This window comes from Apus apus, chromosome 1, assembly GCF_020740795.1.
Source record: "Apus apus isolate bApuApu2 chromosome 1, bApuApu2.pri.cur, whole genome shotgun sequence".
Taxonomy (NCBI): domain Eukaryota; kingdom Metazoa; phylum Chordata; class Aves; order Apodiformes; family Apodidae; genus Apus; species Apus apus.
Window position 1 is genome coordinate 25,446,311 of NC_067282.1, and position 25,658 is coordinate 25,471,968.

Here is a 25,658-nt window from a genome sequence, read left to right on the forward strand (position 1 = left end):
CCAAAAAGTCAAAGGGGCAAGATTTTTGGTTTTGGAGCTGAGAATTCTACTTTTAAATTTTTAAATTTTTATTTTTTAAACACAGTCAGAGTGAAGTTGCTGGATTACTTGTATCTGTTGCTGCTGCTGCTGCAAGGCTTGTTGCTGTTGCTGTTGTAAGGCAGAAGAGAGCTGGAGTCTCTGCTGAGGAAGGCTTTGCCCAGGTCTGTTCACAGCAGAGCCAAGCTGAGACAACACTAAGAGAGGAGAAGGGGAAAGCAGGCAGGTCAAAGAGGTCAGGTTGAGTTTGTCAGGGTTGGGGAAGGAAGGCAAAGGAACAGAGTAACAGAAAAGGGGGATCGACAGAATTAGTTTCAAATTGGAAACAGTGCAGAGTAAAGTCTACATGATATACATACTTTGTTAGTTAGAACATAATTAGATTATGAAGTGCTTGTGGAGACACAAAGAGGTTTCTCATACTAGATGTTTAGCACACAGTTAAAGAAACATTCCTTAATGAAGTTTGGCATGGAAATTCCCTGTATTTTCTTTTTGCATCGAGTGTAACTCATTTTCATGTGGTTGTACCAATTTACTACACTTAACTGCCAAGCAAAGCAGAAAAAGTGCATGCTTTGAAAGTCCAGGATTTCTTGTGTAATTCATGTGCTGATAACAGCAAATTATTCTGATCTAACATAAAGATTCTTCAAGACCAAACTTCATTTCAGCGTGAATTTAACAAGGTACACTTCACTACAAAAGGAGACTCAGCAAGCACATACCTGTTGCTTGAGGTTGCATAAAATTCCCTACTCCAGTCAGGTTAATTACAGCAGCTTGCTGGGCAGATAATGCCTGATCTTGATTGGATGGACCTTGGTCAGACCCCTAGCAAAAATGAAAAGCTTGATCCTTATTACCAAACTTTGGTATCAATGAATAAGTAAATAAAGCCAGTGTGAAGGCAAACTTCTTAAGTGCCATTTAAAAACATTTAATTCTGTATCTTCCAGTGCATGTAGACACAGGCTATAAGGGAGTCACTGGTAAGGAGAACAATGTTGATGGTGCATGCCCCAGAACAGCTCTGTTTTGGCAGAAAGGGTATTATGCTTGTTACCCAGCAGGAGTCCTATGTTGTTGTCAACTTCCCTGCAGTCACCAGTGTCTACATCTTATGGTTGTTATCTTAGGACATTTCCTGTCCCCCTCCCAACCCCAAAGTCTTCAGATGACACGTGAAACCATCCATGTGCAAAGGTCCTAATCAATCCAAATGTGAAAAGTCCAAAGCTTACATTCACATGTTCATATTGTGCCACACACTTCTCAACTGCATAAAAAATACAAACCCTCCTTTAAAAATTTTATTTTCAGAACAGAGTAGATCTCACATTAGTAACTCAAATGGAATTAGTGGAGTCTGAAGTCAGAGAGTACTGAATTTATTACCTTTTCTAGAACTTAAATTATGCATTGATTCATAAAGTGGGGAGTAAATAAAATAAAATATAAGTAATATAGTAAAATAAAAGTAAATATAGTAAAAAAAAAAAGTAAATAAAAATAAAAGTATTATATATGCAATTCAAGCACGCTGCATGGCTTATCAGTCAGGGAAAAAAAAAAACCCTTTTGAGCTGGTGCCACTTCCAGAAGTTGTAGTGCTTCTTTAGAATAACCATATGGAATAGTGCCACCAAGATCCAAGTAACTTGACCAAAAGAGCACACATTAGGATGACATCATGATCTTGCTGAAGACAGACTCACAAAGTCATAGAACCAACATGTGGGGATAAACCCTAAGTATGAGATGAGCACATATATATTCTGCTGGCAGCACATAAAATGGTTGGTCTTTTTTTGGGGGGGATAGTTTTTTCCCACTAAGCACTTGGTTTACAACACTGCAAACACATACATTCTTGTCCTCAGTGAAAGGTAAGGAATTGGGTATTCAGAATAGCTCCTTTTAGCTAATGACCTTAGTCTTACTCTGTAACGTGTGGTAAGAGAGAAGTTCCTTAGGGCAAGTTAGGCAAGGCAGAGAGATTTACTTCCTCCAGAAGAACCTTTTGCCCCAACAAAGACTAGGCTTAAATCAGCCATTTTGTAAATGCCCTTAAAGTTCAATGTCTAGAAAATAAAACCCAATAGAACAAGTTTGCTTGCTGATTTTTTTTTTCAGTAATTCAACTAGGAACTGACATTTGGATTCTGAGAATAAATCTGAAAGTCTCCCATTAAACTGTCCTACATTCCAGAACAAGGCCTGTGACACAGGAGATTGTACACCATAAAAACATTCTCCAGTAGCACAAGCAAAAATTATTATGACAAACTGAGTATCCAGCAGAGACTATTTGGTAAACAGAAGCCTTGCATGTCTGGGAAGATAAAGAACACAAAAGCTGGGCAGCTAGTTTTCTGACATTGCTGCGTCAGTGCTTGTTAAGATTTTTAGGCATAGGAAAAACAAACCACTCAAAATCTGTCATTTTGAGGACAGGCAGATTGGTATATAAAGACTTTAGACTTCTTCAGTGATTAAAGCCTTGAACACAATTCCAGGCAGCAGAAGAGCAAGTGTCTTAAGACTACAACTTTAAAGAAAACTGATACTTTTTTTGGTGCAAGGTGAACAATTCTGTTGAACTACAGGAATGATAATCATATGCCAGGTCTCAGCAGTCTAAGTAGGAAGTTTCTGTTACTCTCGTAATCCTCATGTGATTTATCTGCTAGTTATGATAACCGGGACAACACTAAGCTGATGTTACACCACTCGGTCAGTGGGCTGGCTCTCTTCGTGCTAGAGTAAGACAATGCTTAGCCAGTTGTTTTGTTACAGCTCTTCTCTACAGGATGTAAATAAAGAAGTATCACCCAGCTCCAGCCACAGCAGCCAAGCCACTGCAGTCTTTGCAGTTTGAGAAGGTTTGGAGGAAGACTTTCCCCCAGCTCCACTTCAGATCTATTGTGTAAAAGGCTCATCTGCTTGTGGAGATGGGGAGAACAGGAGGAACTGTTTCATCCATGCACCCAGACTGAGGGCTGTTAGCACACACCTGTTCTCCCTGTTGCTGAGGACTACAGGTTGTAGGCTGCTGGGACTGTTGCTGTGGAGAAAACTGTAATAGCTTCTGCTGCTGTTGTTGCTGGAGTGGGTTAAAAATAAGTGAACCACCTTGAAGCTGTTGAAGATTGAAAACACAAGGCATAATTCAATTGAACTGCTGAGTTTCCTGCTGTCCTAGGATGAACATCATATTGGTAATGACTCACTCCTTGGAAGTTTGCTTTTGGTTTAGTTTGTTTTTTAAAATCCTTTAAAATTAGTCAGTTTACAATTGCTGTTTGTGAAAAAGCCTTATGCTCAGAAAACAAATCTGCATTAAATTATAGTGAGATATTTCCACAGGAAAAATACATTTTTATTATTCTAATTAAAATAGTAGAGATTGTACTGATACTGGGAATGTAAAGGCTGGTCTTCAAAAGAACTGTTTAATATTTCCAACTTTCAGAATATTCTGAATTTTAATAGATGCTTCCAGTCAACAAGCTGCTAGGTCCAACGCAAAAAAATGTTAAAGTGAAATTGTCTTGACTCCTCAACTTTATCCCAGCTTTAACTGCACCAATTTCAGCCAAATTATTCTTGGCTTATACAAGTGGCAGAGGCAGCTTGAAAGGATGTATTTCAGCATGAAATCATACAAACAGAAGCACTGAATTTTATAGAAGAGCTCCACTCTAGCATTAACTGTCTCCTGTGCCTGCTCTTTTCCATGTTTCTGGAGTGTGTACAGCAGTGTGAGAAGGAAGTAGCAGAGCTACAGCTCATCTTTTACTGGTATTAACTCTTTGAAGCATGTGCAACATTTTTAGTATCTGTTTTGACATCTGTTTTACATATTGTTGAGGACATAGAGAGTGGAATTGAGTGCAAGTTTGCTGACGACACCAAGCTGTCTGGTGCAGTCAACACACTGGAGGGCAGGGAAGCCACTCAGAGGGACTGTGACAGGCTTGAGAGGTGGGCCCATGCCAGCCTCATCAAGTTCAGTAAGGCCATGTGCAAGGTCCTGCACATGGGTCAGGGCAATCCTAAGTACAATTACAGGCTGGGTAGAAAATGGATTGAGAAGAGCCCTGACAAAAAGGATTTGGGCGTGCTGGTTGATGAGAAGCTCAACAGGAGGCAGCAATGTGCACTCGTAGCCCAGAAAACCAAATGTGTCCTGGGCTGCATCAAAAGCATGACCAACAGGTCAAGGGAGGTGATTTTGCCTCTCTACTCCACTTTTGTGAGACCCCACCTGGAGTACTGTGTCCGGGTCTGGAGCCCTCAACACAGCAAGGACACAGAACTCCTGGAGTGAGTCCTGTGGAGGGCCACTAAGTTGTTAAGAGGGCTGGAGCACTTCTCCTATGAAGACAGGCTGAAAGAGTTAGGGTTGTTTAGCCTGGAGAAGAGAAGGCTCTGGAGAGATCTTACAGCAGCCTTCCAGTACCTGAAGAGGGCCTACAGGAAAGCTGGGGAGAGAATTTTTACAAGGGCATGTAGTGACAGGACAAGGTAGAATGGTTTAAAACTGGAAGAGGGTAGATTTAGGTTGGATATTAGGAAGAAATTCTTTAGTGTGAGGGTGGTGAAACACTAGCAGAAGTTGCCCAGGGAACCTGCGGATGCCCCATCCCTGGAAGTGTTTGAGGTCAGGCTGGATGGGGCTCTGAGCAACCTGGCGTAGTGGGAGATGTCCCTGCCCATGCAGAGGGGTTGGAACTAGATGATCTTTAAGGTCCCTTCCAACCCAAACCATTCTATGATTCCACGACCACTGAAGCCACACTTCTGGCCTTGTAACTTCAGCTGACTTCAAGATCCAGGAACTACACTTGGTTCTACAAACAATTCCTCTTCTACTTTTAACTGGAGCCCTGACATAACATGCACCTTTGCTCATGTTTGTAGTTGTATGTATCCTTAGTGGAAAGAAGACATTGATAGGCCTTTTAAACTCCCTATCTTAAATGAACTTCTACTTCCATTACCAGGAGCTCTGTAAAGCTACTACTGGACCTACCTGTGCATGTTCAGCTCAGCTTTTTGGTCTTATGTATGTAACCCCTGAGTGATTCTAATGTACTGATTTGTATTTTTAAAATAATAACTTCAGTTTAAAGAATGATTTGCAATAAAAGCTTAGACAAATCCTATAAATAGAAGATTGCATTTTCAGACTAATCTCTTGAATTCAAATGTCAGCATTTTTAGATTGTTACTGAGAACAAGCTGCTGTGTTGTGAGTTAAGAACGTAATTTCTACCTGGATTCTTTATGGAAGTAGCTTCTTTTCTCTTCTTCTAAGTGTTTTAAACAAGCAATTACAATTTGCAGTAAATGGTTTTATAAACTGGCTTCAAAGATCTGTGGGGGGCAATGCAGTAAGCAGCACTAAACATGTCGCTAAAGAAAAGTATTATCATTATTATTGTGTCCAAGAATATTATTTACCTGCAGAAGATTTAAGGGCCGAAGATTTGATGCATTTTTCAAACCAAAGGTGCTGCCTGTTAAAGAAAACATCTTTTTATTAGTAGGAAATCTTTACTTAACTATATATGTGTATTGCAATCGATGCATCTTTCCACTGGGATATTTTCTAAACTTTTGGAAGCTGGAAAACTGGCAAATTTCAATTTTGTACTTAATAGAATGCTGCATTTTCCCCTAATCTTGACAAGTTCACAGTTATAGTTAAAGAGAGCTGACTAATAGGGAAGAAAACTTATAGCTGCTGAACACCATACCCCATGACCTAGAACCTGCTAATGCACTTACACAAAGGTGAATGTGGAGAATACCACAGCAGTTACTCTTCAGTTATTCTTCTGGCTATAAAAAGTGTTACTGTTTGTACAGTAAATCCAGAAATGTCCAAGGGCTAAATGAAGTAACAGGCTGTCAGTTTCTCAATCATTACCAGAAAACAGTCCCACCCATAATCTTAGCAACTGCTCACAGCAGCTCAAGTGCTTCTGGCAAGATCTAACTGACTTGCAGAGCTTTTGGCATTACTCTACATGGCACTCTCCAAAGCTATACTAATATAAAGATGTATATGTAGTATGCTATGAGTTAGATATAGAACCAAAACAAAACTCCAGTAGAACAGCAACTGTCAGACAGAATCCCCCAGAGGTCTGCCTGGCTCCACTCACTACTCCCATCAGTTACGTGGGCAACAGAGTAGCATGTAAAATCTGTGACACCAAACTGGTAAAGTTTGATTGTGCTTGAAAGGACAGATTTAGAATTAGAAGTGATCCTAAGGAACTGAAGAAAGGGTCCAAAAATCGATAACATTGAATTAAAAAAAGACAAATGAACAAGTACAAAATTTTAACTAGCTTTGTGTCTACACAGCAAGGAAGGACGTGCGAAGTTACAGCAAGTCACAAACATCAAAATCATCCAAATCACAAACTATAGAACACACAAAAGAAAATAACCTCTTCACACAGTTTACATTTATAAAACTCACTGTCACAAGATGCCGTAGATGCCAAAAATATAAATGGGTTCAAAAACCAATTAGATAAATCCACAGACTAGAAGTCTAGCACAGGATATTAAGCACAGATCCACGTGGATAGTCTTCAGCTGAGAAAGTCTCAAAGCTGTAGAATGCCAGAAGAGGTACAGTTGTATACAACAGATGTTTCACTTCACACTTTTGCCTCATCTGAAACTCTCTCCTAAGTATCCTCTAATGGCAACTGTCAGAGACAGAATATAAATCGGATGGATTTTTGGCCTAAACAAATAAAGCCATTCTTATGTTAATGTAATGCTGTTGTGAAAAATACAAATAAAAAATAGGCAGACCTCATTTGGGGAAATGTTAACGGGAATGTTGTGAAAGAGATGAGATGCATTTATTCTGCTGTGCTCCATTGTGGTAAATCAGCCAAGCTCAGGCTTGTGTCCAGTTTTGGTTATCACATTTTAAGAAGGATGTAAGCAAATTGGACAGTCTAGAAGAGAGTGACAGGATTATGAAAGATTTGAAAAAAACGACCTATCAGAAAGAGAAGACAAATGTGGGACATGACAGCATGTTTGATACTTAGAAGGCAAAGAGAAAGGGTGAACAACTATTTTTCATGTCTGCAAGGAACAGGAGAAAAAAAAATTAATAGCAATTAAGAAGATGCAATGCAATTAGAAGGAAACATTTTGTATGGTTAATGAACCACTCTAAACAGCTTATCAAGGGAGACTGGAATCTTCTTTGGTGAAGGTATTTAAAATCAGTTTAGATAAGCATTGGTTCAGTATGTTTAGACAGATTGGACTCTGCCTCAGAGTAAGGGATGGGAATCTTGAAGTTTCTTCTATACTTCTGATTCCATAATCATACATTAGGGTTTTTTTGGTATTTGTTATTTTTTCTGAAAAAATAAACAAAGAATTTAAGTGCTGTGAACATTGAGGCATAGAGATTTACAGTCATATTTGAAGGTGAGAAGGAACTAATTAATTGTCTTACTAGACTGAAGCAGTACCAGTAATACAATAAAATGACCCACACGTTTAAAAAGCAACACCTCTTTCTAAGTTCAGTCATGCTTTTTTTTTTTTTTTTCTTTCCCTGGCAGTCCCTATTAGCAACACTGCATCTGAATTTGGAGTTTCACTCAAACTTCCAACTAAGCATGCCAAACAATCCACATTTAGAGAATGTTTCCCTGATCTAGCTCCCCAAAATAAATTTCAAACCATCACAAACATAGCATACTCTTTCAATGCAAAAATATGTTCCTGAGCTCCAGCCATCAAATACACAACCTATTCATACAATGGCCACTTTTGTCCACTGTTCTCACGGTATGTTTTCACACTGTCCCTATCAGCAGGGTGGCTTTTCAACTTGTTCACACTAACCTGCTTGAGAGGCAGACTGCATTGCAGCGGGCAGCGCCCCTGATACCAGACCTCCTGATGGTAAAATGCCACTCAGATTTATACCTGCAGGGGCTATGGCACCAGCGTTGCACCCCAGCATTGGGTTTGAACCACTCATCAGTGTCTGTGCTCCACTGTAGAAGAGGAAAGACAACAAATCAAACCCAAGTGGTACACGCAAATCTGAGTAACTAAATTTTTGCCCTCTGTCTTATGACAAGTAAATAAATTCTTTGTTATAAATGGGATTATGGATAAAGCATCAAGGCAGCTTAAAAAATCGTTATGCCTAGGGCATAACAAATACATAACAAATATATTCATGTTCTTGGCATATGCCATTTTTTTTCTTTGGTATAATCTACAGAAAGAAAACACAACCTACAAGTGGTTCTTTTATTTCAGAAATGCTGAAAGATCAACTAACTTGAAAATGGTTGTGCTTTCACAAAAAAACAGGTTTGTGTTTTCTTTTTGCACTATAAAAAGATGTCTCTAATCAACTGTGATCAACTATTCAACACCTTGGATTAGTAATGCAAGTGTCTGATACTGGCATTGAAGCACACTGTGTGTCTTACTGCTCATATATTGTTACAGAATTTAATTTAGTCTAAAAAGCAGTGCATGTTACACCGTACAATCTATTACTGACAGCAGTATTTTTTTTAACCACAAAATGAGTTTCAAGGATCAAAGAATGTTTAACCTCAATGTTTCATTACAGTGTTAGAGAGCAGATTTGCTGTTTTCTTGTATTTTACATACAGCCTTTCAATCACAGGCACTTTAATATCAAATCTATTTCCATTTTTCATTTAGAGTGGTCTGCGTATGATATTATATCAGAGATGAGGTGGAATAAGTTTTCAAACTTACAGAGCAAAACCTGAGAAACCACTTAAATTGAGGTTAAGCCATAGGATATTCTACTATATGCATCCAAAACACTGAAAACACAATTTTCTTAAGAGACCTTTTCAATATTCTGATAGTGGGTGCCTTAGAGATGAGAAATACAAGAAGTTTCTAGTGGCCTTTCACTTCATAATTACAAAGTAAATGATGTTTTTGTATTGCAGATCCTGAAAAATATCTATCCTGAATGATGCTGCAAAGCCCTGTACCATTCCCACCTTCCCCACCCTACTGCCCCAACAACCAACCCACCCAGGGCAAATTAAGAAACCATCATAACAAAAAACTTACCACACAGAGCCCACTACATTGATGAAGTTAAGTCCTGCAGGGTTTGCCATGACCTGGGTGGTGGTTGTTCCTGTAGTAATGGATGTTACCATGGTGGAAAGAGGAATGGTCATTACAGGCAGTGCCTGGCTCAGAGACATTTGCTGCTGAGCAAACGGGGTTAACAAAGTGGGCTGAGGGGTGAAGCCTGAATCTTGGGGAGTAGGGGTGGCAGAGGGGGTAATAGGAGTTGAGCTCTGAGCATCAGGAGGGTGTGGGGTCGATGAAGGGGTGTTGGTTGGAGTAGGAGTAGATGGTTTAGGAGTTCCAGACCCTGCTCATTGAGAAAAATAAAAAGTGCCAGTTTGTTATAAAAGGCCAGTCCTTTTTGTATAATAAGGTTAATGGAATCTTATTTAGCAGTGACAATTTGTTCCATTTTTAGACTGCAAGTGTTAATTTCTACATGACACGAGTGTTGCAGCACGCACTCATTGTTAAGGATGCAGTATAATCACACAGAAATCCTATTCTCCTTCCTTAATTTCTTAAAACTGTACACTATTTTGTATTCTCCATTAAGTTCTTCCATAATTTATCACACATTAAGTCATAACTCCATTCAGAAATACTTATATAAAAACAAAATTATTTCTTACTGACTGTTTTAACCTAATGAATGTTTTTGTCCTAAAATGTTATCCATAGAGTCTATATGCACTCCCTGCACAACAGCATCGTGTTAAAAACATATGGAAAATAACAGATTCAAAGAACATACACTATTTTAATACTCATGGGGTTGCTATACATTTCATTAGATAGCTAAGCTCCCATTTGCCAATTTCTGATCAAATAAAAATCTTTAAGAATGAGAGGATAATACTGCATCTTCAAAAGTGTAATTCTTTCTGCTTAAATGTACCATGTATATTTGTTGTGGATCCAGTAAGCACAGTTTATCAACAAAAAAAACCCAACAAAACAAAAAACCCAAAACGATTGAGTGTGGGAGTTTTTTTGTTTTTGGGGTTTTGTTTTGTTTTGTTTTTTAGCTTTCATGTCCTGCAGAAAGAAATAAAAATGAACGTCCTGTTGCTGGGACCAGACCTTCAAAGTAACAACCGGGAGCAGCAGATTAACACATTAACAGCCCTAACATAAAAACAAAGTAAATTTATTTCATAAGTTTTCTTTTTTTCTTTGTGCAAAACAAGAAGGCAAAAAATTTAAACCTTTTGAGCTATCCAGATTTTAATCTATTTAATGCAAAAATAATATTATAATACTGTGCAGGATACTGGAATGCAGTATACAATTACTCATAAAAACCTGAAAAACTGCAGCTACCAATTCTTTTTGTATAAATCTGTTCATGAAATGCCTCAAGACGCATGTTTATGATCTATAGCTATGATTAAAATGATCTTGTCAGTGTAAATGAAAATACTTAACCTAGGATGTAACGTACTGAAATTTACATTTTAACACCTGAGAATACGGTGCTAGCAGCAGCAGCATCACCACCACACTTGCAATCAGCAATGATTTGTAAAACAGTGCAGGAGTGTTTTAAAAAATCATCTTATCGTTTATTGTATCACCACCTTGGGACTGATCAGATTATATACATACATAGAGATACAACTGCACCAGCTCCTATAACATTTAAAAAAAACCAGATGCTTAAATTATGTAAAGGCAGACTGATCTAACATACTGTTTTTACACTGGAGGAAAAAAAAAAATCTACACTTTGGAATTTTATCTCATCACATCATCTACCAGCCTTTCATAAATGCGATCATACTAATTGCATAAAATGTATTAAAAACGTATACACAAAGGGTGCATACATATATACAGAAAAAACAAACACAGTTACAATAAACATAAAATACATACAGTGAACAAGAGACCTGCCTAAAGCTGCACAACTTATACAATTTAGGGTACACTGTACACTTAAGGTTCATCATTCCACAGGTTAAGAAGTTTATCTCAGGAAGCATTTATGCAAAAGCCTAAGATTTAATGGAGAATTTAGGTCGTGACTCACTTTGTGAAGAGCTCGCAGGAGACATGGCAGCTGAAGAGAGCATGCTAACTTGATTAAGATCCATAGATTGTTTCCGAGAAAGACCAGGAGGCTTAGAAGGAGGAGGAGGTGGAGTTGGGGATTTTAGATGGCCACTTGACTGTTGTGGACTAAAAATATTACCTGAAAAAGCATAATTAAAGTACATTATTGTTCTCTGAGTAGATGTTAGCTGTGATATTTGCTAGGATACAACTCTGTGAACACTATCACCAGAAATTAACAAAATTACGCTCTTTTCACAGATAAGACACCACATTTTTTTTATTATTAAATCTTTACTAAAAGGATATAATGGTATTTTACAATAAACAGAACACAGAAAATGAGATGCCCAAGTCAACAAATAATTACCTGAAGAGCTACTTCCTGAACTTGAAGGTAATTTGATGGGAGGAGGTCGGTGTTTTACACCTTTCCCCAATACAGAAGACTGAACAGAGCCTGATATACTTTCTGGCTGCTAGGAGGAAAGAGAAATTAACACTACACCACAGCAATCATGTGAGCTTCCACATATTTCACAGAAAAGACAATGGAATTACTTTTCTCAAAACCATTACAAAATTCCTTTCAAACATTTCAGATTTACATCTATTTTAAAAATATAACCTTTGACTGACTCTCAAGTTAAAATGCTTACCATCAAGAAGTAGCTTGAAAGTGTCAGTAAAATTTAAACCAAGCAAAAAAAATTCAGGAGCTTCACTTTTCTCTACAATTCTGAAATCCTTCTTAGTATTTTTTGGAAATTCAAGAGTGACAGATGCATTTTAAATAAAAGGACAATTTGGTCTTACTGGAAAAATTATAAATTTAATTTATTCACCATCTGTATATATCTGCCATTTCCAAAATGGATTTTGGAGAACTCAGATTTCCTGATCCTGTGAATAGGAATTTAAATACATGCAAGAAAATCCGGAATGTGCAGAATTCAATACACATTTTCCTACTGACTTCAGAGGGATCAGAACTTCATATTTTTGAAGGAAAGGTGCTCCCTTTTTGCTTGTTTTTATAGCCTACTTATTGGGTTGTCTTTAAAGTTAACTTGAGTTAATCAAGTAGTTCTCAGTCACTCACAACTGACCCTAAATGCGTATTTGCAACAACTGACACTGTCAAAAGACTCCACAGTGAAACATGTTTACAGTTACAGTCTATATATTTTTACCTATAAAGCAGGTGACGGATAAATGAAAGCAAACATACAGTTCAAAACCTACTGAAACTAGAAAATGAGGCTCTCAATATACTGCATGGAATATTTCTGTGCTGGAGACTAAATTACATGTGAATGAGCTAACAACTGTGCAGAATCAACTTTTTTGATAGCTTCCTCAACATGTTTCTAATTGCTTGCTTATAAGAAAGAATTTTTTGAGGAAAATTCTGAGGATTATCTTTTTCTTCTACTATTAAAAACTGCTTTCTTCATTCTGAAAATAAAGACTAATGATCCATTCAAGAGGAATAGATCACTAAGCAGAGTAAATCAACTAGCTTTGCCAGCTTTCAGTGCAGACTTGGACAGCTGAACAAGCTGACTTCCAGAAGCATCCTCTCACCCTAAGTTATTCTATAATTTTAATACATATACACACATACAGGTGTCTGCATATGTCTGTGTGCATATACACACATACAGATACACTCATACTCCTTTCTGCAACTGCTGGTCTCTGCTGCTTCTGGCTGCCATCAAGAAATACCTTTCAGAGCAACGTTACTGAAGTTTGAAAGTAGGTACTTAGGGGAAGGATGTAGCAAAGGAAATAGCCCAACAGACACAAAATTCATTTACTAGCAGGAGCCTAAATACAGCTCACCACTTGAGTACTGAATCTGACAAAGAGAGCAAGATGCAGCAAGTAAAGCATGGCAACGCCAACGGGCATGAACATTTGGGAATGGAGGAAATTCTACTGGATGTGTGCATACAAACATATGCACTTGAAAGGGTTTGCTGTTGGTTTTTGTTTTTTAAGTTTTCATCTTCAAACTAAAGATAAAATATTTTTAATAATTTCTAAAGGTAAAAGAAAAGTAGTTCAGCTACTACATCTCTTTCTGTGTTTACTGACCTGTTCAACAAAATGCATAGCTGCATTTTACTATAGTGTGAAGGGTTCATCTGAACAGGGGAAAATGATACAACAAAACCTTGGAGCTAACTATAGCATACATGGCTTAAAGAAAAAAAAAACAACAACACATGCCTAAAAGACACAACATTTGAACACAGTGAGAACAGAAGAGCTCTCCTCTAGCTTTTCAAATATACTTAGTCTGAATAATTAGCACAAAAAAAAGCATTAAAAATTTATTCAGAATGAAATTTTTAGGTTATTTTACTTTTAAATGTGGATAGCAAAAATTATACTAATAATTCAATAATCAAATGCAAATAAAAGAAAGGTATAGATTGATAAACTCACTTCCATTTCCTTCCCTGGAGAAAGATGACTAAGATTGACTGATCCACCTGAATTATGAAACATTTTCACAGGACATTTAGCTTCATTTTGTACTAACTCCTGATACTGGTTCACCACTCTGAAACAAACAGTAAGGGCATAAAAAGATTAACAACTTTGAACTTCCAAAGTAGATACATATATATAAACACATAATGGTATATATTTTACCTAGTCATATATTACTTGTTTTATAGCTAAGTATATATTGGGTAAGTATGTATCTATATAAAATAGATATGTACATATATAAAATGTATCTGTATCTCTATATAACTTTCTACTTTGTGGTCCTGGGCTCTTTACTTCAATTTTTAATTTTTTTAACTTTCTTTTGATAACTTTTTATTTCGCTAATGCAAAATATAGTCTGTTTAAGAAACAAGTTTAAGAAAAACTCTTTTGGAGAAATATGCAAAGCTAGATTAACAGTTGCCTTCCCCAAAGCAACTGCAACTCTTTGGTATGTCAGTCAATGGGGATCCCATCCCCTTCACATGGGTACAGAATATTTTATAAAGCTGTGTCCTCTGCTTATGCTCCCTGTGGAACAGGCAGTCCTCCTTTAACTTGAGGTCTATGTCAGATGAGGACTCTGAAAGCAAGGCTGTACTAAGAGGTCCATACTGTCACCCAGGTACCACATCAAAAGTGATCACTTTGAGCACCAGGATAGCCAGGTCTTACTCTATGAGACTAACAAGCAGTGACATACCCAGGAACTTAAAGCATCCACAACATCAGGCAAACAAGTTTAAAATACTGTTCCACCAAATCAAATACTACATCTCTACTAATTTGAGATAATTAAGTTGAGGGAATACTGTTTCACAAACATGAGCAGAATATACAAAGTGACTTGAAAATCAAGCTGAAGACCTGTTGTTGCTTAATAGTCTGGTATACTGAAACCCAGTGAAAAACTGCTGGAATGTTTCTATTAGCTTATACCTAAATGCAATGTAGTACACTTCATTTTGGCATACCACTGATCCAATATGCTGCTACATAACTAATGCAGACACAAGCAAGGGCCCCAAGACACAGGGCAGAGAAAAGCGTGCAGTGTAATTTTTTCAGCAATTAGGTTTTAGACTGCCTTAAAATTACAGTTGAATTGGAGTAATAAAATGCCATGTACTCAAAACGGTGGTCCTACCCTTCCTCCTCCTCTACTGCTTCTTCTAGTCCTTGCCCCCAAAACCCAGCTGCTTATTCTGACTGAAGGGTTTGTGCAATCCTGTGGCAAATATTATCAGGAACACAATCCCAGTTAAATCTGAACTCTTGTAGTATTGTTGTTTTAGTTTTCAGCCAACCAATCCCCCAATTCGGCTGACAGCATAACATCAGAAGTCTCTAACAGCACAAACAAGAGAATTTAAGCAAAGAGGTTTTTAAATCAAAACTACCTATTAAACCAAAGAACATTATTGATTTTTGACCAACTCAAGCACTCTTCTCCCCTGCCAACCATGTAAGAAGAGAGTGGGGGCTGAAAGAGCTCTGGGATGTACAGCACCTTGAGCTCTTCTATAAAGACAAAACCACAACTGGCTTTGACAGAGACAAAAGGCTCTGTGCTCATATGCTCAAGCAGGTATCTAACATGATGCACACTGACAAACACTTGAAGAAATACTTATTTTGCTGCCTCAGTTATCCTAGAATTGTACTCATAATCATTCTACAACTAACATATACTGTAAAACTGCCTTGTTACTTGCTTCTCTAAGAAAGTCTCTGAAGCAAGCAATGCACGACACACAAAAATAAGTTGTATACATACAAGTCCTAGATTACACGTAAGAGTTCAAATTGACAGCTTCCATGATCGCTAATTTACCATACAAAATGTTTAGATGAAATACCTCTTAAGTGCTCTCAGAACAGTATTATTACCTGTGTAATCAAGAATAAATGCGCCAGTAACTAACAATATGCTTGAAAATTAGGTAGTGGAACAAGCTGTATTCACATATTTGCTTTCCTTTATTCCTCTTTGCTTATTAAATACAGAAATAGCCCACTACACTACACTTCTTGCTATGACTATTTTCCTCAGCTGATATGCATCTCTTTCCATAACCACATTAGCAGTCCTAATGGCTAAAAGGAACAAAATTAATTATTTTAAATCAAGCCAAATGGTTGCAAACACTCTATTAATTTACCTTTCAGCATCAGTCTTCGAGCCAATAAGGAACCTGAAATGTAAAATATATAATACGTTTTTAGTCATGGATTGGACTAAAATAACGTTTTTGTAATCACAAAACTTTGAACAAAAGTCAGTGCTGCTGTTTTTTCAGACCTGCTGAAAATAAAAGACACTGCATCCATTTAATGGACTGAGTACTCGAAATAAAAACTTGGCTTCATACCTATATATAAAATATACACACATGGTCTAATATGGTCTCCTTTAAGAGTAAATTCCCTGCAAAGCAAAAAGCAGAATACAGAAGCTTTGTATTTGATACTTTCAAAAAATGGAAGTAGCTGCTACAGAATTACAACTGTAAAAAGTCTAAGGGAAAAGTTACCTACAAATCAACACATAAATCAATGCTCACACTGAAACATAAACATAAGCGCCCTGTGGGAATGTCAAGAACAGCCCCACCTGTAATATTTTAACAAATAAAATTTAGTTTCCATTGTTTGATTTCACTTATACAAATTCTGACTCCTCACTATTTTCAAAAACTCCTAAATAAGCATTTATCTTTTGCCTAATACTTATGTCTTGCAAACTTGCTACTTCAGTGATTTTTTTTAAACACTACAAACCTTTTCTGTTTCTCTATCTCAAAAAAACATTGCTTTCCTTTCAGCAGAACAAAAATGTCTTCTGCACCTGTTACGTCATATGATGCAGTTTTCTAATGAGGAAGTATCCAAGTTTTTATGAAATTCAACTGGTAGCATCTTAAAAACAATGGACTAGAGCAGTGATTTAAAAAAAAAAACCCAGGACTCAGCCCAGCCTTGTTACTGTAATGTAGCAGTGCAGTTCAAGGAAGATCAGTACTAAACCACAGAATCACAGAATGTTTGGGGTTGGAAGTGACTTCCAAAGATCATCGAGTTCAACACCCCTGCCAGAGCAGGACCAAAAAAACTAGGGCAGATTACTCAGAAAGGCATCCAGTCAGGTCTTGAAAGTCTCCAGAGAAGGAGACCTATCACAGGGCACATGTGAAAAGATGTTGTCCCTGCCTTCTTGATGCCCAGACCTCATGGATTTATAGACATTACTTAGATCCCCTCTCAGTCTTCTCCTCTCTAGACTGAAAAGCCCCAGGTGTCTTAAGGCAGGTGTTCCAATCTCTAAATTATCCTTGTAGCCTCCGTTGGACTCTCTCAAGCAGATCCCAGTCCCTCTTGAACTGGGGAGCCCAGAACTGGACACAATACTCCAAGTGAGGTCTCACCAGGGCTGAGTGGAGGGGGAGGAGAACCTCCCTCAATCTGCTGGACACACTCCTAATGCACCCCACGATATCATTTGCCTTCTTGGCCACAAGGGCACATTGTTGTCCCTTGGATAACTTGTTGTCTACCAGGACTCCAAGGTCCTTCTCCAGAGAGCTGCTCTCCAGCAGGTCACCTCCTAGCCTGTACTGGTGCAATTTTTTGTTCCTTCCCAGGTGCAGGACTCTGTACTTGCTCTAGTTGCATTTCATCAGGTTCCTCTTTGCCCAGCTCTCCAGCCTGTCCAACTCTGGCTGGACAGCCTTCAGGTGAATCAGCCAATCCTCCCAGCTTTGTGTCATCAGCAAACTTGCTGAGAAGACACTCTGTCCTGACATCAAGGTCATTGATAAAGATGTCAAACACGACTGGACCCAGCACTAATCCCTGAGGGACTCCACTAGTTAGAGGTCTGCAGCTGGACTCTGCACCATTGACCACCACTCTTTGAGCTCTATTGTGCAGCCAGTTCTTAATCCACCTCACTATCCATACTTTTATCCCACATATCCTGAGCTTACTATGGTTTTGACAGTTTTTGCTGGTTTTGACTGGGATAGAGATAAGTTTCTTCACAGTAGCTAGTATGGGGCTGCATTTTGCATTTGTGATAAAAACAGTGTTAATAATAAAAAGAGATGGTTTTGTTATTGCTGAGCAGTGCTTACACAGTGTCAAGGTCTTTTCTGCTTCTCATCCCACCCCACCACTGCGTAGGCTGTGGGTACACAAGTTGGGAGGGGACACTACCAGGACAGCTGACCTCAACTGACCAAATGGATATTCCATATCATATAACAACATGCTCAGCAATAAAAGCTGGAGGAAGAACAAGGAAAGGAGGAGGGGGAAAACAAGACATTCAGAATTATGGCATTTGTCTTTCCCAGTAACTGTTAATGTGATGGAGCCCTGTTTTCAGGGAGATGGTTGAGCACCTGCCTGCCAATGGGAAGTACTGAATGAATTCCTTGTTTTGCTTCAATTTTGTGCACAGCTTTTGGTTTATTTATGACACTGTCTTCATATCAATCCATGAGTTTTCTCACTTTTACCCTTCTGATTCTTTCCTTCATCCCACTGGGAGAAAGTGAGTGAGCAGCTGTGTGGTGCTTAGCTGCCAGCTGGGGTTAAACCAGAAGATTTTAATAAAAAATAAGAATTAGATACTAGACAATAAAAATAACTTTCATGAACAGAACCGAAGTTTGCTCAGGCTCACTGCTCCAATGAGCTCCTTGCTCACTGAAATTTATAGGGTTTATTCTGCTGCAAAAGTTCCTTCCTAAAAAGAATTGAGTACACACAACAAAAAAAGCAAAGAATAGAGAACCTTTGCAGAACCACAGTCAACAACAGCAGATTCCAAGTAATTAAAAATAACTCAAAATGATGGAGCTCCTTAGGAGCTCATGTTTTTCTTTGTAATTTATTTAGCCTAAATTTCTTTGCGTAGGATAAACAAAATAAAATCTCGTTTTCACAGTATCATGCACATTTTAACAACAATCAAAATTATGAGTAACACTGAAAAAGTCTGCTCACAAAATCTCATGGCATCGCTACAATTGCTTTTGGGTTTTTGTGCTTTTTAAAAAAAAACAAAACAACAAACACAATGTATCTTTAATGTAAAAAAATGCATATTTAACATAGAAGTACATTTAAGATAGGATGGTTGTTTGGTCACATTTTGGTTTGGGTTTTTTGTTAAGCACATTTTCGGTTCATTAGCTGAATTTTTCAAACAAAACTCTCAAAACAGATTTCTAGTTTTAAAGTATTCTCATAACTGAAAATAAGTAGTTCATCTTCCTTCATCTAGCAGATCACAACACAATTTAAAAGAGCATGTAACTTACTGTGATGGAGTAACTAGGTTGTCACTGTCCTCATCACCTTTGAGTGTCTGAATTTTACCATAGTACAAGGGATTGCCAAGGGACTGAAAAATAGTCAGTTTTGTTTTTTGAAGTTGATTACCAACTTCACATTCAAACACATAATCATCTTTTATTTCCTAAAAAGAGAGAAGAAGAAAACCAAATTAGTTTTAAACAAGTAGTAACACAAATAGCTAGTAAAATATGCCAGTTCTGTACATCACAGTAAGAAACACAGCAAGAAACACTGTAAGAAGGGGTGCATTAACTAAAATGAAAGTAATTTAAGAAGTTATCTAAAGAGTTGTATCTTAAAAATACAAAAATATTGCAAACCCTGAACAATCATGCTGGATATGGAAAGGCAGATTGGGTAACATCAAAAGTTTAATGTAATTATGACAATGCAAAAACCCATTTCACGTAAAACACTGGAGATGAAGATTAAGTTAATGGGAAAGCATTACTTTTTGCTAATATGAAACTACAAAGACATGGTAGATGCTCTTAATAAAGATTAATTCTTGGTAACTTTGGAGGCAAGTTTATGGATTTACTTATGGCCAATTATAATAAATTACTACTACTTATCAAATAATGTAATTTGTGCCAAAAACCTTAAGGTTCAGCTTAAACATTGCAGAAAAAGGTATTTCATATAACTTAAGCTCTTTCCAAATATTTTAACAAAAGCTCTGCTCCATCAATCTTTGAGTAGTTGAATAAAGAAAGCAATTTGTTGAGCAGGGTACTGCTGCCTGTAAATTATTATGCTTTCTTTACTACACAGCAATGGCACGTTACTTGGGAGACTGAAGTTGCTTTTCCTGGTACTGCTGGAAAAACTGAGGAAATTACAAGACTGACCACATGGCATACTGCACTGTATGGAACTACAGGTATCTAAGGCAATCTTTTGTGTCTAAATAACACATAGGGGATTCATTAAATTGGGGAAGGAACATTATTCTCACATTACTTTGATTTTATTCAAATAAGACACATTTTTAACTAGAGACAGAGAAGTTTGGTCAAAGGTCTAAACTACTCACATGTGCCGGCCAGACAGTTGGTTGAGAGTCATCAGGCTTGATAGACTTTTCCACTTTGGCGTATTTTTCCACCTTAAAGAAAATGAAGGTATCAGGAAAGAAAGAACAATAGTCATATTGGGCCAGAGTTTTAAAGTCAACCTAGCACAGTTTCTTGTTTTTAACAGTGGCTGATGTGTTAATCTTCAAAAGTGAGTGCAAGAAACAGACAAGGATAGCTTGATACTTTGTATGGCTTCCCCCCTTTGTGCTATGCATTCAGAAAAGGTGAGTTGGAGAACGTTCTGAACTTCACATTTATTCTATTACACCACATTTCTTATGTTAAAATTGTGAAACACAGCTTAAGACTACAGATTGAAATCACTGCCTGCAATGTGGAAGGGTTAAGAAATTTCACACCAGTAGCTCCTAAAGACTCCTATTGGGTCAGGTATAACACCTTTGAAGTGCAAAGGGGGAGGAGGTTTATACAAACTTGCACCATCATTTCATGTGTAACATGCACTCTTTTCAGCACTATCAAGTGTCAAGCTACCATCTTGTATGGTCTACTCAGTTCCTTATGTATCCTAGCAGTATGTGGTTTGGCAGTGCCAGAAACAGGGAAGGTACATGTCCCTGAGAGAAGAATGCACACTGAGAAATCAGAAGAATGCCCAACTAGAATTCTCATATAAAAAACTATAAACTATTGAAAATATTATGTCCCACAGTATCATAACATGTCAAAACTGAGGAACCTCTAGCAAGCTGAGAGGTGACTAATTTTAACATAATTTCCTTTTTCTATTTTTTCTGTTACCAGACAACTTCAAATAAACATGCTCACTGAACGCACTGATGAACAATACTAAAGGTCTGTTTGTACTATTTATCTCATCCAAATTATCATGTTACAATTGCAATGTACTCCAAAGTGGTTTAGTTGTGTTTATAGCTTACATTATAGAAAAACAATTTAAATTATTCAGGTCACTCCCACTTTTTAAAAGTCATTCTTTGATACTGGATACTCTATAATCACTTCTCCATACAATAGAATGTGCAATACAATTGCTAATGGTAACAACTGGACTTACATCCACTTCAGAAGGTGCAGTCAAGTAGCAAGGGTTCTGTTTCCACATATCTACACACTGAAGGATGAAAAAGGAGTATTAAAAATTAAATGTTTTAAATAGTTGGAAGTATACCCATCTATGTCTCAGAACACTTACATTCCCAGCTTTAGAAATTTTTAGGTCATACTGCTGGGCTCCTTTCCTCTCCTTTCTCTTCTGTAAGTAGTCAAGTAGTCTGAGCTGAGGTGGAGTTGAATAGTGAGCTACTTCCTGCTGTCTGTTCAGAGACGACCTCGAGTACCTTTTGAAACACCTATTGGAAAATGGCAGATAAGCTTGTGAAACTATCAAAGTCAAATTCCCCACTGCAACAAAACAATTTAAGCATTTTGTATACAGTGAATTCACACTGAAAGCTACCGTTTCATGGGGCGAGTATTCATCTTCTGCTTGTTGTACAGGAGTCTGTTCGTCGTACAGGTCACGGCTATTGAAGGATCAAGACACAAGGGCTCTGCTGTAGCCAAAATAAGTTGGCTCTCAAGTAGGAGTTTGTCCTCCTGTAATACACGCAGCTATTAATAAATGTAAAAAGATGAAGACTTTTACACTAATTAAGTTGATAAATATCTATGCATATGTGCACATTATCTTAAAGAAAACTGAAAAAAAATTGTGTGTGGATAGTCAACAAAAGACAATATTCAACAGCTAAGTATCACTAACCATTAGTATGAGTTAGAGCTTTGGCTGGAGTTTCATAGGAAAAGAAATCCTTCTGAAAAGTAGGGCGCATGTTCTGCTTTTTGTTTGTTTTAAGCACAGTAACTAGTGGCAATGAAGTCCATTTTCTGCCAGTGACTTATACTGATGGACTGGCAATCAGTGCCATAAAGATGATCTACCTGGGACTTCAGGTGGTAACTTGAAATGGATTTGAGCATGACTGTGGCTCTGAAATTCACATGAGCACGCTGAGTACACCGTGCTATTCAGCATGTAACTAACTATAACACTACAACTGTAGTTACGTAGGACTCTACTGCAACAGGATAAATCACTAAATTTTTTTAATATTTTAAAAAAGTATTATGTAGTTACCACATAACTGTTAAGTTTTAAAATAACTGCTAACCCACCTGTGTCCATTTGTGGTTGTCACTTGTTATAGAGTGCACATCACAAATTAAAGTCTGAGGAAGAAGACATAGTGGTAATCAGCTTTCAACTAAATAATGTATGTACAGTAATAGCTCTTATCCAGTCTAGGAAGTACTGCAACACTGAGCAATGACTTAAAACAATTTTTACCTGCATTGTAGGACGCAAAAGGATGTGCTTGCTTTGGTATGTTGGAGATTTCATGTTACCAGACTGCCTGTAGTCACGTATTTCTGCTATGACACATCCACAATGAAAAATATTAACCTAGTTGAAACAAAGGCAACAACTTGTAAATAAACAAGTATTTAACAATCTGCCTCTGCCCCTGCCTCCAAAAGAAGTTTTTTGTGTATCACATAATAAAACTAATAAAACTAATCACTAATTTTTTCAGACCAGTGGTCTGACATACCTAGCTATACCTAAAAAAAATACAAGCTTCAAATGTAGTGTTTTCACATATTAGCAATTTAGTTTTACGAAATTCCTATGTCAAATATTTAATAATGATAAAGAACACAAGATACTTTGCTACAGCACTGAGCTGAAGTTGTTTGGCAGCCTTAAATATAGCAATATTTCTTCTACCCCTTTCCCCAAGAATTCTTTTTTCCCATATACCAATAAAATATTTGAGACATTAAATAATACAGTTACAAATGCACAACTATATTATATCTTGCAATCAGAGTCCCCTATATGAAGCACTGAAAAACAAACACCAAAGTCTATTGTAAGGTGCAAAATATAAGTTCTTTTTGAAAACAAAACTTTCAAACCTGAGATTTTTCTAAAAGGTCAACCAAAATAGGTGGTAGCTCCTCTGCATCCAGATATTCAAGCAGCTCTCCTTCCTCATAAGGTAGCCGAATGGTCTCAGAATCTGAATTTAAATGAAACATATTGCTTTTCTTTTGCCTTTTAAGTTGAAATTTTAACAATGTGAAATCTAAAACAAGCCTGCCAAAGCTATCCAAATAGGCCTTTTTTTTTTAATATAAGAGTATTAATTTTTTACATTCATTTCTGTTCCCAGAGCTCGACTTTGCTCTTATTTTGCCAAAAGGCAATATGCCTTTATAGCTCAATGGGACAAAGTGGTTGCTCCCAGCTGATACACTGCATGCTCTTATTCTAAGTCACAGTACCAGCGGCATGAAGATGCAGCCCAACTGGATCACAGATCCTGTTTAGTCAGACCTGGATTTAGGAAGCAATGAAAACAATTTGACAGCAGGAACCTGAAGCAAGAGAAACTCAGGAAGCTTCAGGAGGAAATAAAAGAACGGAAGGCTATTAAAAAGACTCTTATCTACTAATTTACGTTGCATCATTAGAGACCATATCTGATCATTTCACAGCTTTAAGTAAATTTTTAGCTCAAGAACAGTTGTTTTTCTTTTTCACAAGGGATTATTTTAGAAGTGAAATAGTTAAATGTAAGCAACAACACATTCTAAGTATTCATAGAGCATTCTGAGTATTTTAAATAAATAAAGTATTACCTGAACCATTTTTTCCCCTGAGCATAAGTGAATAACCCTCATTTCCCGGATAGAGGTTCACTACCAGACATGACAACGTCTCCTGCATAACCAGCTTCTCAAGTAAATTCACATTTCGCCTCAGCTTCTGCTTTAAAAGTAAACATTGCTTATAAACATAATACTATCAAGTATTTAGTAACAATAAAAAGTTGCTAGAATACGAGTACTATTTAGATTAATGTTGAAGTATATAGCTAAACAAGCCCAGCTAAATTTAACTGGACTGCTGTCAGCAGGGTATATTAATTATTTCTATTTACTTATATTTAAAAAAAACCCTTCATTAAATAAAAAGAACCAACCTCAAAGTGTAAGTCCTCAGACAACACAGTTAAGAATGATCCTATGCTACAACGTTGCTTGATAACACCAAGAAAATAGTTAGTACATTCAAATATTTCTAACAGAAGCAGATATTCCTTTCCAGGATTAAAACATGGAATTACAGCATTTGGAAGCTTTCTTAATTACACTGCCTTGTCTGAATTTGCTGAAATCTGATCCAGCAGCTTCAGAGACTATTCAGTTTTTTTAATTGTAAGAATGATCTTTTCCACATATAACAGATTTTTAAAATTAATTAGTATGTTTCAAAGACCCCATGCACATCCTACACATTTAAACATTTTAAAAGCCCCCTGAGAACTTAAAATAATTAATTCTAAACCTCAGGCAATTTTACACCTTCTATTTGGAGGGTAGATTTCATAGCCTGAATACCAGGTCTGGGTGGAGCCAGAACTAGACACGGCACATGCACTGCCTCCATTTTCAGACATGGTGCTGAGTAAGGGATGTCACCATTGGGCTTTCACTTAGACACACTAGGAAGTAACCTGGAGTACAGGAATTGCCACTGGAGAGCAAATATCACACTCAACTACACTGACATCATTTCTCTTAAGAACTGAGGTATTATCATCTTTTGATGGAAAAGTTATTTTTCAGTGTTGGACAGGTTAATACTTTAATATTTAGTTATGTGATGGTATCAAAGGAATATGAGAATTCTGTAAGAATTGATTTTAAGAAAGATCATCAGGTTATGTAAAATAATTTAAGAAGTTTATTTATACTAAAGATATATTTAAAAATAAAAATGCAATCAAAAAAGTAAAGTAATTCCATTCCTCTATCAGAGGACTGCTTCTAGAAGTTGTTACTTAGTGATATTAACATATCTTATTTAACTTTATTATTTTCATGAGCTGAAGAAAAAGAATCAGTCAATTAAGGGCATTATGCCAACCAAAATGGAGGCACTGAATAATTTATACTAACTAGTAACCACTCACAGAATTTCTAAATAAACAATTAAACATTTTTTCCCCAGAAATTTGTCAATACATGTAAGACATAGCCATGAGATTTATTTTTATGGAAGGCTTCTGCTGCTTAAACACCTCATAAATAAATGTAATTCAATAGTATATATAATTAAACTGAGTTAATCACATCACTGTAATTTAAATTTATGCAGTGAATTATGTGTTAAGTTTAATTTTTTAATTTTTACAACTTGGCCAGTTGTGGCTTGGTTGTTTTTCTTTTTTTTGCTTGTTTCATTCCTCGGGGGAATGAAATAATTCCTTGGGGGGTTAGAATGTTGAAGGGGGGAAAACAGGTAAAGAAAGAGGAGAGGACTATAGCACAGGCTTAAAAACACTTTTGACAATGCATTCATATGACCTGAATTTCTTAAAACATCTTCTAAGCACATTTTAAAATATAAAGCCTCTCTAA

General features: G+C 37.0%; 1 protein-coding gene across 14 annotated transcripts in view; it reads right to left on the reverse strand.

Moving 5' to 3' along the window:
• Positions 1-25,658, reverse strand: part of SUPT20H (SPT20 homolog, SAGA complex component) — a 35,121-nt gene that overhangs the window by 1,259 nt on the left and 8,204 nt on the right. For 4 of the 14 annotated variants that reach the window (XM_051638948.1, XM_051638974.1, XM_051638939.1 and 1 more), the window contains exons 6-23: positions 23,874-24,003; positions 23,148-23,251; positions 22,516-22,632; positions 22,344-22,397; positions 21,625-21,764; positions 21,361-21,517; positions 21,223-21,279; positions 20,141-20,212; positions 19,068-19,225; positions 15,903-15,935; positions 13,690-13,807; positions 11,603-11,711; positions 11,210-11,371; positions 9,172-9,484; positions 7,942-8,096; positions 5,509-5,564; positions 768-873; positions 109-236 (exon numbers count right to left, since the gene is read on the reverse strand). In XM_051638948.1, the coding sequence (XP_051494908.1) occupies positions 109-236; positions 768-873; positions 5,509-5,564; positions 7,942-8,096; positions 9,172-9,484; positions 11,210-11,371; positions 11,603-11,711; positions 13,690-13,807; positions 15,903-15,935; positions 19,068-19,225; positions 20,141-20,212; positions 21,223-21,279; positions 21,361-21,517; positions 21,625-21,764; positions 22,344-22,397; positions 22,516-22,632; positions 23,148-23,251; positions 23,874-24,003 (2,169 nt within the window). Of the gene's footprint in view, positions 1-86; positions 237-767; positions 874-963; positions 1,319-5,508; positions 5,565-7,941; positions 8,097-9,171; positions 9,485-11,209; positions 11,372-11,602; positions 11,712-13,689; positions 13,808-15,902; positions 15,936-19,067; positions 19,226-20,140; positions 20,213-21,222; positions 21,280-21,360; positions 21,518-21,624; positions 21,765-22,343; positions 22,398-22,515; positions 22,633-23,147; positions 23,252-23,873; positions 24,004-25,658 lie in introns of those variants that run through there. The other 10 variants (XM_051638999.1, XM_051638990.1, XM_051638983.1 and 7 more) reach the window with 9 other exon arrangements.